The 14,517-nt window shown below is 36.3% G+C and overlaps 1 protein-coding gene across 2 annotated transcripts in view; it reads right to left on the bottom strand.

The window, feature by feature from the left end:
- HK5 (histidine kinase 5) overlaps positions 1-6,742 on the bottom strand; it is a 57,526-nt gene extending 50,784 nt beyond the window's left edge. Inside the window, exons 1-5 of one of the 2 annotated variants that reach the window (XM_088956704.1) lie at positions 6,605-6,742; positions 6,250-6,344; positions 4,258-5,203; positions 3,289-3,345; positions 2,713-2,940 (exon numbers count right to left, since the gene is read on the bottom strand). In XM_088956704.1, the coding sequence (XP_088812830.1) occupies positions 2,713-2,940; positions 3,289-3,345; positions 4,258-4,977 (1,005 nt within the window). In that variant the 5' untranslated portion in view covers positions 4,978-5,203; positions 6,250-6,344; positions 6,605-6,742. The remainder of the gene's footprint in view (positions 1-2,712; positions 2,941-3,288; positions 3,346-4,257; positions 5,204-6,249; positions 6,345-6,604) is intronic. The other variant, XM_088956705.1, reaches the window with a different exon arrangement.
- Between the last annotated feature and the right edge of the window lie 7,775 nt (positions 6,743-14,517).

The raw sequence follows: 14,517 nt of genomic DNA, 5'->3' as shown, positions 1-14,517 counted from the left end.
TGGGATTGGGCTTTCTCCTTATTTGGATGCAGCTGGAATCCCCCATTAGACATGCAGGGCCTTTTCTCCCCTTCCTTTTTCAGGTGGCGGTTAAAAAGGGGAATTTTTACCTAATGGTGTCTTTCCACTTCGCGAGGTTATTGTGGGATTGGGCTTTCTCCTTATTTGGATGCAGCTGGAATCCCCCATCAGACATGCAGGGCCTTTTCTCCCCTTCCTTTTTCAGGTGGCGGTTAAAAAGAGGAAAGACAATGTGGAGAGGACTAAGGGCTGCAGTATGTTAGACACTGTGGGAAGAAAGAAACTCCAGGATATTCTCAAAAACTCAGAGAGGGCCAGCAGATCTGAGGGCTATCATACACTTTAGGGTGGCACAGTGGCTGAAATCTTTGGAAATATTCACAGATTACACTGTGGATGACATGTTGAGGAAGTGGGGTGAAATTGCAAATTGCACGCAGACCAAGTCAGTAATGAGTGTGGCTTGGACCCCCCCACCTAGTGGATTCTTGAAATTAAACTTTGATGGATGCAGTAGAGGAAACCCGGGACAAACGGGGATCGGGGGTGTTTTTAGAGATGATAATGGGGTCATCTCTACTATGTTCTCAGGCCCAATTGGAGTGGGTGACTCCCTTAGAGCTGAGATATGTGCAGTTATGGAAGGAGCCCGGAAAGCTAAGGAATTGAACATCAGGAAACTTATAATTGAAGGGGATTCAGAAGTGGTGATAGGGTGGCAGACTAAAGATCAAAATGATTTATGGAAGTATAATAATGAGAAGAGGAAATTCAAATGGCTGGTGCGGGAGATGGAAGTTAAGACATGTTGGATTAAAAGATCAGCTAATTCCTTAGCTGACGGTTTAGCAAAACAAGGGGCAAAAAGGGATTCTTTGTTTTGGGCTAAGCTGTAATGGTAGTGTCTTTGTATCTTTGTATTTTTTCCTTTCTTGAAGTTCTTTGTGACTTTTGAAAGATAAGTGTGTTTGTCTTCCACTTGTAAATTTTCTACTGATGAATTAATGAAAGTGTTATTGATCAAAAAAATAATCAAGCTGCAATCAACATTGCTAACCATGGTTTTAAAAAATGATCTGAAAACGGAACCATTCTAGCCACCGGTTTCCGGGTCGATAGTCTGATCGTCCGGTTCGAACAGACAGCCCGTTCTGACAAAAAATAATTAAAAATAAAAAACAGCTAAAAAACATTGAACAGGTTTGGGGTCGATGGTTCGACTACCCGGGTCAACGGGTCGTTGACTTTTTCAACGGTTTTTGGCCAAGGATTGGGTTTGGGGTAAAACAGAACTGGTTGCTTGGACGGTTCCTGGGCTGTACAGTCCGACCGTCCGGGTCAACGGCGGTTCGAAAACCATGTTGCTAACAACCCAATCTAACATGACAAGACAACATACTACAATTGATAGACATGTTGTGCGAGAAAGAATTGTTTATGGGGACCTCTATATTCCTTATATGCCATCTAGGAGACAACTAGCCGATATTTTTACCAAGGGGCTCATCAGGGCAAGATTTATGGAGTTGTTATGCAAGTTGGGCATGAAAGGTATCTATGCTTAGCTTAAGGGAGAGTGTTGTGAGACTTAGCATTGTGGGCTTAGGCTCACTGTTTTGTTTATGTTTTGTGTCCCTCTTTTATGTTTCTTTCTTAGGTTTAATGGGCCTGGGCCTTATTATACTAATATATTCTTTTCTGCCAACTAATCAGGGGAAAATTGTCATTGTACTCCTCTTAAAACTATAAATAATAAGATTAGGGGCTGTTAGAGGTGCTGCAGCCCCATGTCTCTCATTCTTCTTTTTCTCTCTTCTTCTTCTCTAACTTCAAAACTAACACTCTATAACAACACGTTGCCATATGATGTATGAGGAAGACATGCAAAGATAGAAGTAGTCCAAAGGTGGTTTCTTAATTATGTAAATTTTACACAACTTTCTGTCAATCTTCCAGTTCATGAGTACACCAAAGGTTTCAGGGGTGTCTAACAGAATGAATTGACTCCCACCCCCAATGAGTCAAAATATATATTAATTATGTATAATTACAAGGGATTCCTTGAAGGGCTAAAGAAGAAAAATAAAGAATTACAAACAGAGCCCTTAGAGGGCTCAAAGGTAAAAAGAAAAAAAATAAGAGGCTAAGACTATAGTACAACAGGGACCATAGAACTATAGTACAACAAGTGTCTCCACACTTCACTGTGACATGAAGCTGTTTCAGTCAGAGATCATAGGCTTGTTTTTCTATAACTTTTTTAACTTATGGGTAATAAGTGTCTGATTTTTCTCTGTTTGAGATAAATTAAACTGTTTTGTGATAGTGTACATCTACCAACTGAAACAATTGGGTCAAGCATGAAGTTCAGACTTTATTGATTGAAACCATAACTTGTCATAAACAAAATTTCCTATATAACAGTTCTCATATTGCACTAAGTATCAATTTTTGGTCCAGTTTGTAGTTACAAGAATGAACAAGTACAAGGTAATCTAAACCAGTGTCTAAATGCAATTAGATGTGAAGATCTGAATGTGTTATAAAGTTTAGAAAACACCAGAATCAATGATTGCTACTGCATAAAAATAGTACAAGTAAAAAAAAAACAACCATTTTCACACATTAACAGAACCTGGTAATAAAAATTCCAGTTCAGAGAGAATCACTGAATCTTTTATAATAAGTTACCTGGTCAGTTACATCCATTCCCACATAATTCACACCAATTTTATCTCCCATCTTACTAAAAACAGGTTCCACATATATCAAAAATGTTTTTGATCCAAATAACTCTGTCTCAAACGTAATTTCCCTCTTTCCAGGTATTCCACGTTCCATGACTTCTCTCTTGAAGTCCTGGGATTCCTTAACACCAGCACCAGAAAATATCTCCAGATCTGTTCTCCCTATAATGTCCTGAAAAAATCAGAAAATTTGAGGATAGTATGCCTTTGTCAATGCGATGTATTCCCAGAATTACCAAAATTGTCCATTATAAGGACTCTATCTTTTTCTTTATAAAAGAATCAAACAATTTTTCAATCTGCAAGATTTCAGGGTTTCTTGCCTCTTTTAAGGCAAAAGCATTGTTTTCTGTCCCTTTCACATAGAAACAATCACAGCCTCAAGGAGAAAATCATTCTCCCATTACAAAGAAGCACTACCTTCAATTAGTTAATACAAGAAATAAATATTGACATCAACCAACATTTAGACTGCAATTGCATAATTTCAACTTCATGAAGGAAATGATCAACAAATTACCTTCTCTTGCAAACTAGGGAAATGATTGTAAATGAACCGGTACCTCATGTCTTTGTCCTGACAAAAGGATTTTAGAAAGAAAATTACTCACTACGGATGTGTCAATTAACAAAAGGAAAAATAATTAGGAATAAGAGAATCACTTTTCATCAGAGAAATTAATTCAAAAAACTACAGTAAAAATTGGATGTTATACCATTAGAACAAATATGTAGATGGGGGAAGTTGATCATACAATAATTGGAAGTTCTTAAAGATATTATCTAATAGTTCAACCCATGTTTTCAAAATATAGTCATAATGATATTAATTAACCCTATTTATGATATAAACGCAAATATGTTTCCAAGAATCTTTCCTGAAAGCAAACTACCAGATGCATGGAGAACAGAGAGGAAAGCATGATAACATATAATGAAGTTCTGAAGGATGGTATGGTGTAGAAACTGTTTGAAATTCAAGCACCAGGCTAGTTGACTCTGGACTTCAAAAAAGTTACCTTATGAGAATGGCAGCTTAATTTGACAATATTCTCTAATTTGTGTAAAAAATAATGGACAGTAAGAAGAGTAGCAATGGTGGATGTGAGATCGTTCAACGCCATTGGTAGGTAATGGAAACTGTAAAGACGAAAGTGATAATGCAGTCACAAATAAAAGGATGAAAGAACCATTTGTGCAATGATATTCTATAAAATAAACATTTCAACAATAGGCAGAGAGAAACTTTCCTTGTTTACTGTATCATGTCCAGTTCATTTTGCAAATTTAACTTCTTGAAGAAAAATTCAGGATCAAAAAGCAGAATTCATATAAAATCACATTTAATGATTGAAAACCAAATTAAAGTAAATAAAAAAGAGAAATGTAATGTCAACCTACATGCAGACATAACCAGAATTAAGAACTACCTAACAGAATTGCAATACACACATAATCCACTGAGGAAGTAGTACAAAAATAAACTCACTTGATGCCCAATGACAACTGGTGCATTTTGGAGAATAAAATGTAAGAAATTGTCTGCTCTTTTCAACATCTGAGACAATTCTTCTACCGGTGAAGACATCCTTTCCAGATTTTTAATGTTTTCCTGCAGTTTCTCCATAAGCACTTGCTCTCTTCGGATGCTTGCCTCCAGCATTTTGTCCAATTTCATGGCCCTTTGCTTCCAGTACTTGATTGTGTCATACTCAGCATCAATTTCAAGTCTCTTATTTTGAACAATAACATCATTTCTTTTCCTGGGTACAGCTTCCCATAAATCATAGACTTCATCCAATATGGAAATTGACCGCTTGTCACCAACATTCTTTTCTTCCTCAAATTGATGTGCCTCAAGAATCTCCAATTTCTTGAGTTCTGCCTCTTGCCTTTGTTTGTTAAGGATGTGAAGCTCTTCATTGAGAAGACGAACAGCATTAGCCTGCTTATACTCCCACTGCTTTACAAGATACATCATCTGAGAAGACCCCCTTTCACTATAATTGGTTAATTCTAGGAGGCGCTTGAAGTCAACAATAGAAGGCTCCTCATTAATTGTAACCTCCTTTAACATATCTTGATCAATCCCAGGCTTTTCCACATTGAACTGATTACCAACTTCATGACCAAGATCACCAGGCCACATTGAAGAAAGGACTTCTATGTCCATGTCTTCAGGACAATCAGCCCCCATCTCACAAACCATGAAAATAACTTAAGTATCACATTCAATGTATGTTGAAATCACAATTTATCTTTAGAAGCAAAGAACTATACAGAACGAGCTTGTAGCTTCAACATCTAAATTAACTTTGGTTTAACTCTGCCATAATGTATCAGTTTCACAAGACAAATAACACTAGGAGAAATAGACAAGTATCACCATCTTGTAAGTCTTTCATAGTTGGAAGCTCAAAAAAGAATTCATAAACCTGCATAAAAAATATTAATAGTGACTGGATATGTCACAACAAAAGAACTTCAGTTAACATTAATAATATATGGTAATTGACAAAAGATTTCACTATTAAGCACAAATTAGGAAAAGCAGAGAGTCAACAGATTTACTTTAAGTTATATATATAGGAAACATTAATTTATTTATATAACAACTCTTGTTGAGAAATCCTATACCCAATCTGTTATACCCTACACTTTAAAATTTGCAATTCCTTATCCAAAATGTAATGGAGATGTGGTAGGCATACCAGAGGACTTGTCAGGCTATTCTTAAGAAAAATGGATCATAATTAAATAGAGGATATTGTCACTAACTTTAATAGATACTTCATTCCCATAATTCAGTCCTTAAGCCTCATACAGTTCTACCAATTACCCCATTAGAAGCCATCTTTTGGTGAATTTAAAGAATAACGCAACAAAAAAAAGGACAGTGAAATATTGTAGTGCCATACAAATAGCATACAAAGTCATACCTACCTCTCAATTAGGTAATTTTAGAAGGCCAAAATCATAATCGAGATGCCTTATTCTTATAAAACCATTTGTAACAAGTATAATGAGCCATATGTCTGATATGTAATTTAGTCATATTGTTAGAAAACTAATAATGTATAAAATTTACAGCACTAACGAAACCAAAAGGCTATAATTCATTATAGGACTTCAATGGTTTCTGTCTAATCAATCCGATTCTAACCAACGATAGAGATCACATAAGCCGCTCTATCTTTCATCCTAAAATGAAGTTTTGTCGTTTATAAGAAAAGAACAATGAATTATAGAGCATTGTAAACAAGAAAAAAAAAAATTTAATCAAACAAAAGATAGATCCATCTCTGAGAAGCAATGAAGTCAAATGCAACAAAGGATCAAAATCTTTTCTTTGTTCTCAACCAAACTATCCACTACATTGCTATAGCTAGATGGTGTCGACATCGATCACAGAAGATGCAGACGTTCAAGTGAACTGACCACCCGATACAAACAGTCAACCAAACACGAAAACGGCAGCTACCTTGACTCTTTATCCCGGCCCGGAGTATCTGATTTCTCTCAGGCGATCTCAACGCGGTTACAGAAATCTCTCGAAGTGACCACTCGAACCAGAGCCTTCAGTGCCATTAAAAAACGTATTTAAGCATTAAAAACAAAGAAAAACATTTCAGAGTCTTATATAGAGCTCAGAGATAGAGGGAGAGGGAGATAGCATGTGAAACAAGAGAATAATAAATGATGGAAAGATCACAAGAATCCATGCGCAGAGGTCAAATTTTTTTTTTTTTTCCAAGAGATAGATTTTGAGGAGTTGTTTAGAAATTTAATCCTTTTGCTTCTCTGTCGATTTTCAGAGTTTGTTTTCGACGACCCACCTACTTATTTTCTCTGCTTCATATGCTCTCTGAGAGTGTTGAGCTTCTGATGAGCGAATCTAAAAATCTGGACGAGAAACCAACGATCCCTGACCGTTCACTGTCTCTCCCTCTCTTCCCCTCCCTGTAGTGTAGTCTGTGAAGAGAGAGACGAAGCTTAATTTTTAAATAGGGTAAATTACATACTACTACCCATTACTTTGTACTAGTGATAGTTAGCCACCTAAACTTTCATTACAATAAAGACCCTCTAAATTTTTAGGTTTTAATACTTTACCCCTTTCAATTAACTGCGGTTCCATTTGATTAATGGAAATTGAAATCGGGAGGAGGGAATGGCCATTCTCTCAAATAGAGGGTGTCAGGAGTGGAATTCCAATTCCACCCAATTAGGGGATGTTTGGAATTGTGGTTGTTTTTCAAAAAAACGATGTCACATTAGATCCACATAGGTATTTCAACAAACGTCCATGTATCTCATTGTTTGGTTCAACCAATTATTAAAAAATTGGGCATGCCTCGAAAATCGGGACCCCACCAATCCATGAAACGCCAACATCAGTGAACCGTTTCCCCCAACGGTTGACCAATGTGGTGTTTACCTGTACATGAAAAACGGTGATGTAAATCACCTTACTAAACAGTATAGTGTTGTTCACTGCCTACATGGCAGAAACATTTTTTTTTTTTGTGAAAAACGAGTCTTGGAAGCATGGGTGTTTTTTCTTGAAAATCGGTCCTAAAAAACGCCCACGCTTCCAAACACCATGTTAATCAATTAGAATCGGATATTCCCAATCAGCCCCGGATTCATGAAAACACTAATTTACCAAAACACCCTTTTGAATTAAGCATGGTGACATCATAAGAGGACAATATTGCCAATTAACAAAAATGGATAGGTCAAAGTACATCATCTCTTTCTCATTCACTTAGGTGAGAAAGAAATAAAATCTTAACTGACGGAGTGTTCAAAGGTTGAAATCTGAAAGTTTTGAGTGGTCTTTTTCACAAATAAGAGTACGGGGACTAAATATCACTATCCCCAAACTACAGGGTGGTATCTGTCATTTACTTTTTAAATAAACAGAATAAAACGCTCCGCGCGTACCGCGCCTTTCTGTTTATCAGTTCATGACGTGTTTGACACAGCGTCAAATAGCGTGTAAATGAAACGGTTATTTGACAGCCTTGGCTCACACAACAACAAACAAATAAATACTCTCTCCCCCTCTAGAGTCTAGTGTAGTCCAAAGGAGTACCAAAAAATAATATTCTATTCAACCAAGTCTCTAATCAAGTAATTAGCAAGCTGTCCTCTCTCTCTCTCAATTGAAGTAGAGGTTAATTTAGGTTAACCTTAGTTAATAATTCCCGATTAGGGTGATTATGATCACTGAATTTGTGTGGCTTTACATCAAACCCATGAGAGTAAACTGATCTATAATGCTATGGAGTAAAAGTTATTAAATTAGTCTAGTGTACAAAAAGGGTTTCACTTTAATAAGCATAAGAGACTGAGCAAGGCCTAGGAGGATTCTAGAAGCCACAAAGGAATCTCTCTAATCACATTTATCACTTAGCATAATTATGATTATGATGGATTTGTTTAATGGAATTGTACATGGAAATTAAAAAAAAACAGTTAAAGGATTTGAATAATTAATTTCATTAAAAAGAAAAAAGGTTTGAATAATATATTCATTGAACAAGCATTATGTGTGATAAATTCATCCAATAAAAACATATTGGAGGACAATGGTTACAAGTAAACAATGGTAATGCTCTCTCTATATATTGATCTTAATGCATATAATATATTCAGTGCAATGAACATGTATAAGCTCACCCACAGAACTACATAGCAATAGGACTTGTTTATTAGGCATTTGAACATGTGATGTTTTGCTCATCAACTTATCAACTTTGTGAAATCATTCAATCTGGAAACATTGCACCAAAAGCAATTTAATGTACATCCTGGTTGGATGCTCTTTTTGTTCTTCCTCTTCTGGTAAATGGGGGAGAGGGAGTAATTCATCCCCCCACACACACATATCTCCTAGCTAGAACCCTGGTGAAGGTGGAATTGATCCCAAGTCTCCACTACAACCAGCTAGAGGCCTTACCATTCCTTAGTACAAGGTAGGATTCGATCCAAGTCTTTACTACAACCATTTGGATACCTTACCAACCAACCAGTTGGCACCTTGCTCATGTTGCAATATTTACAATTTGAGGTTCATTTTTCACTACCAATCTACCACTACTAATAATTAATGTGGCATTATACCATAGAATATACATGTGTTTATAAAATTATCCTAAAACTCCTAGAAACATGGTTTAAAGTATCGATATGATACGCATATCGACAGTATCGTATCAGTACATAGAAACACCTTTTTTTTAGTTTTATTTTTTCAAATTTTGGTTTTTAAGGAAGCTAAAAATATGTTTTTTTATTAAAAAAAGGTGGGATTCTAAAAACAGGTGTTTTGGGGCATATCTTTTTCAAAAGATACAATACGATATGCCCGCCATGCCTAAAAATTTGCAAAAAGATACTAAAATTATTAGATGTTGTCATCCATCATTTAATATTTTATTAATTAGAAAAATAAATATGTGTAGTATCAGAGTAAAGAAGAATATTATATGCATAGTCAACTTACAGTGGGAGCAATAAGAAGCCAATTAATCTCCATTGAATCACCTGCAGCACCTATTTGCATATAAATAAAATAACCACATGAGACTTTTGTCTATGCAATGTGCCTTCAGAATTTGTAATATATTTTTACAGTATATTTAAACTTTATAAATCAAATACTTAGGCTATGTTTGGTTTAATTTGAAGGAAAAGGTAGGGAAAGGAAGGGAAATGTAGGGAAACCTTTACAATCATTTTCCCTACTTTTTCCTTCAAACCAAACACAGCCTTAATTGATTAAATGTCTGAGAATTATTTAAATATATGTAGCATGGATTCTCTCCCTTCTCTCTACTTCCTGGTCAATTCCACAAAAGCATTTTTATTGCTATGGCTCAATTTGTTTTGCACTCTTTCTTTCTTTCTTTCTTTCTGACACTGTATAAGAAACAAGTTGATGTAATCCCCACTGTATATTAGAGAAAATTGAAGTATAAATTTTACATCAGCAGATAGAAGTGCAAATCATAGTAACAAACAAATTGGATGCAAAACTGAAACAGGTGCAAAATTTGCATGCAGCTCTGATGTGCCCATGTATTTTTAATTTTAACTGTAGCTCCACCGGCCAATTGATTGCAGTAGCTTAGATTCTAAATTCTAATAAAGAATGGAATGCATCCATTAATGAAGAATTATTGACTAATCAGATAATGTTAAAAGGAGTAGGATGTAGAATCAGGCAAATATCTTTTTCATAGGGTTTTAATCCTCGAATATCCCAACACAGTTCGCCTCCATAATTACACCAATTTTGTTGGAATCATGTGTTTTAAAACATTGTTTACTAAGCTTAATTAGAATAAAAAAAATAAATAAACTGTTTAACGTGGGATTCGGCACTTCGATCATGTCTCTAAGTAATCACACCAAAAAGTAAACAAACCATCATTAAAGAATTGCTTGATAGATAAAGATGGAGAGAAAGAAAGAGGGATGAAGTGACACCCCATGAGACAATGTCCCCAATATACGGATTGATTAATAATCAGAGGGCTTTATTTAACAAAGGAGTAGCTCAGCTTTGAGGCTTTAACTAGGTTTTTCAGTCAATTTTTTTAATTAGCTTCCATTATTTAATTAGATTTAAGTCTCCAACGTTTGGGATGATTTCGGGAAGTGTTTCCATCAGTAGCTTTTTGGGTAAAGCTTTCTGGGGATTGAGGTTCTGTGAGTTTTCTTTAGTTTACAGCTTTCAAAGGAGGAAAGAATCCTCATAAAGAGAATGACAGCATTCTGTATGATGGACACATGTCCATGTGAGGGTGTTTTTGGCAATTCAATGAAATGAACAAAAAGGAAAAAAAAAATAATAATATTATTGGCTTCCCTTTTCCTGCTCTTAGATGCACTTAGAGATTCCTGTTTGTTCATGGTTGTAGCAGTTGTGACTGACAGATTCTTGCTCTCTGCCTTGGTGGGTCCCACGTGTCCCATGGGATGGGACCCAACAGACAACTCATCGTCTCCATGATCCTACGGTCATAAATTAATGGTGATCTACCACTTTTAATTTAACCAGATGATGATGACTTGGTAGGGACCATCAACTTACTATAGAGAGGTCAACGACTGTATGTCTATCAATATATCCCTAATCTCTTGCTGTCATGCCTTACCTCATATTCCCAAGCTCACAGGGGCACACATATATAAAATGTTATCATGACTCGGGTGACTCGTTTGGAGTTAGAAGCTAGTTGACTCTGAGTCACAAATCATATCTGATTGACAGACCATATGGTGATGACTGTTGAAATAGAGGCCTAAAATATGCTAAGTAGGAGAACCCATTATATCATTATCTGATTATGAGCCCACCATGTCATGACTGTTTTTGTCCCTCAAGCCTCAAAGTACAAGAAAAAGCTACAATTAAAGCCTAATCATGGGTGATTAGGCTTCACTGGTCAATTGAGTATAGAACTGTATATGTTTGAATTGATGATCCAGAAAGAAATCAAACAAACTACAAGAAAAAGAAAAAAAAAAGCAGGAATTGAAGGACTTCATTAGCCCTCTTCCCTTGAATAGAAATGATCATATTGTTGGCTTCACCGGTTATCTCCCCTACAATAATAGCTAATCTTTCCATTTGATTGTGTCCCATGTTATAAGATCATATATGAGTGTTGTGTAAATCATGTAAAATCTACACAAACATGGAAACTTTTATGTGGCAGCTAAATGGGGGTACATGTTGGACAACCTTCAGCTAGCACAACTACTCATTTTCCCTATCCTATGTGGCAAAAGAAAGCCCTTTCTATACAGTTTCTAGAGAGAGAAAAATAAAAGCGAAAGACGTCGGTCGGCACATGTCGCACTGCAGCAACATATGCCAGTCATTTGGGTTAGCCATGTGTACATCATACTTGTCCATGTCAGCAACATAGTCCACAATGCTATTGCCACTTCTTTGTTAGAAAAGAAGTCGTTAAATTCATAAGCTGTTAAGAAAATAAATATTCTTTCCACCAGATTGTGTAGGCTTCTGGTCTAATTTACAATGGTGAAAAAGGTTGAATGGAGAAGAATGTGAAAACACCCTTACCAAACTCTAACCTTAGCCACAATGCCTACTGAAAGAAAACAACCAACAACAGAAATCTAACATTTTTTTTGGTCCAAAAAAGAAAGTTGGCTTCCAAGGAAAAAATAAAATAAACTTAGTAACATCCCTCCTAGGAGAAAAATAAATATATTTGATATGGAGTTGCCCTAAACATGTGATGAATCCCAAGTGTCGCCTATTTTGGGGTAAAGATATTCTAGATAAGATGTTCTTATCCGGTTATCCCAATTCTAAATAACATTCTCATCTATCCATCGAAGGGGTGATGTGGCAAATCTTGACCAACCATGATACAGCTGAAGGATGCCAACTACCAGCTAGTTGCCCAATTTGGATGGGGGACCAACTCTAGAGCTCAGACCAAATCCTCTCTTCAGCCTCAAACCAATGGCAATTGGGAATTTTAAAAAAGAAGATGAGAATATATACCATAACATATGTGACACTCTAGATTGGCAAGTGTTGGCTGCACATGTGTTGATGACCCAGAAGGTCAATTAAGTTAAAAATCAAAGCACTATGAAGATGACACGTGGCAAATATGTATAGTTGGTTTGCATGGGGAAATGACACGTGGACTGGAATAGAATATAACGAATCTAGTCCTAATTGTACAGAAGTTTTGATATGTACAGCAAGCACAGTCATTTGGATTCATCTGGTCTGGGCTGAGGGTGGGGGTGGGGGAAGTGGAAGAAACACTAAACGCCCCAAACTGCGGAACTGAGGCCTTGCATGCAAGAGCATATCGCTTGTTTAGACGTTGACACTTTCTTCTCATATTGCATGCACAGGACAGGAGAGAAACAAAAGCTACATAATGAGCTCTCACTTAGAGGCCGCCTTGTTGCCTTCTTTTGCATTGTTTTTGCTTTGTGCTCCAGAGCAAAGACAGCTGAGGACAAAGCCTAGAGACCCAGTAGCTAGGCGTCTAGCTAGCTCAAATGTGCTTAATTTCGAAGCGATATCAGACAACAAACACATAGAGAGAATCCCCATGAATATCCATCTATCTATCATGGTGTAGCAGAGAGAGGGGCCGGGAGAGAGAGCGGGAGGAAGGGAAAAGAGAGGGTCCTCCGTCCGTCCTCTGTTGAATTTGCTTTTCAGAAGCATGATATCATGGGTTTAGTGGACAACACCACTCCGGGTTTCTGGACGACCACCTCCTTTGCACCATCAACCCATTTCAATCAGAAACCACCACTCACTAGCTAGCCTCTCAGAGAGACCTACTTGTCTTGTCATATAACACCTCTCTCTCTCTCTCTCTCTCTCTCTCTCTCTCTCTCTCAGCCTTTGAATGATAACAAAACAAATCTATAGGGGTCGCTTTTATGTCCAGATTGAATCAACATTCTCGACTGGAAAGTCTCATTTTATCCTAATAAGAGGTCTGGTTTCTTTTCCGGCTGTGACATGCCTTTTTTTGTCCCTCTTTGTTTTTAATTTTCTGGTACAACACATGCATGACTTTGTTTCAGACAAGACATGGAGTCAGGTGGGCCTAAAGTTTCAATTTGGGTTGGGCTTTTTCTTGGCCTTGGGGGCACATGGCTTCTATACTATATGGGTCTTGTGGAATTTGGGCTGGGTTCGACCTTGGCACATCTTGAACCCACTGCGTTAGCTAGCAAGGATTAAGCTCTGGGGGTCCACACTCGTGTTCATCTGACCTTTCTTTTAGTTCTCACTTCTCATTAATATGGATGGAAATGGAAGGTCGGGCTGGGGCCAAGCCTTGGGTTTAAGGTTGTGTTTGGTTGCAATACAAGTTTAGTTTACTCTATTGGTGTAAATGGAGTGCAAAAAGGCTGAGTGTAAATTCTGCCTAGTTTACTTTTGGTTTAGATTTATTTTCTCTTATTTGTTTGTGAGAAATAAAATAGGAAGTAAAATAAAACAACCTTCACTTTAAACGAACGAAAATGGATATACGAGAAGTAGGGGTGTAAATGGATCGAATTCTAATTGAATCAGGCAACATCCAAATTTGAATCCAAATAAAAAATTTGATATCCGAATTCAATTCAATATCCAATGGATATTGAAAATTAATATTTGAATTCAAATTCGATTAAATATTCAAATATTCGACTCGATTCGAATTAGACTAATTAATTATTTTAGGTAATTAACAAATATATATAATAAATATTTTATTTATATAAAGTATATAAAACATTTAAAAATTTTATATGTATTATATATAAGAATTAAATAATCGGTCAAATTCAGATATTTATTGAATCAAATCAGGTCATATCCGAATTTGACCGGTTAGATATTCAAATTATCCAAATTCGATTCGATTATGTCAAATCTTGAATTCGAAATTGAATTTTCGAATACTGTTGACCCCTAACGAGAAGGGTTATTTGTCTAGCAATAAGGTACAATGCAAGATATTATGCTTCCCCACTTTATATGAAAAGAATTGAAGTAGGAGGAAGGGGATGCAAATTTTGCATTGCATCAGTTTTTGTATGCAAAATTTGCACTAACAGTGAGTGCAAAAGAAAGAAAAATACAAGTTTTGTATCAAATAGGAATGAAAACCTAATTACAAACAAATGAAATCAAAACTGAACTAGATACAAAGTTTCCACTGCAACCAAAGTGCAG

This window comes from Nelumbo lutea, chromosome 8 (assembly GCF_056320005.1).
Source record: "Nelumbo lutea isolate HS-2025 chromosome 8, American lotus-T2T, whole genome shotgun sequence".
Classification (NCBI taxonomy): domain Eukaryota; kingdom Viridiplantae; phylum Streptophyta; class Magnoliopsida; order Proteales; family Nelumbonaceae; genus Nelumbo; species Nelumbo lutea.
This window is presented reverse-complemented; position numbering and strand designations above follow the sequence as displayed.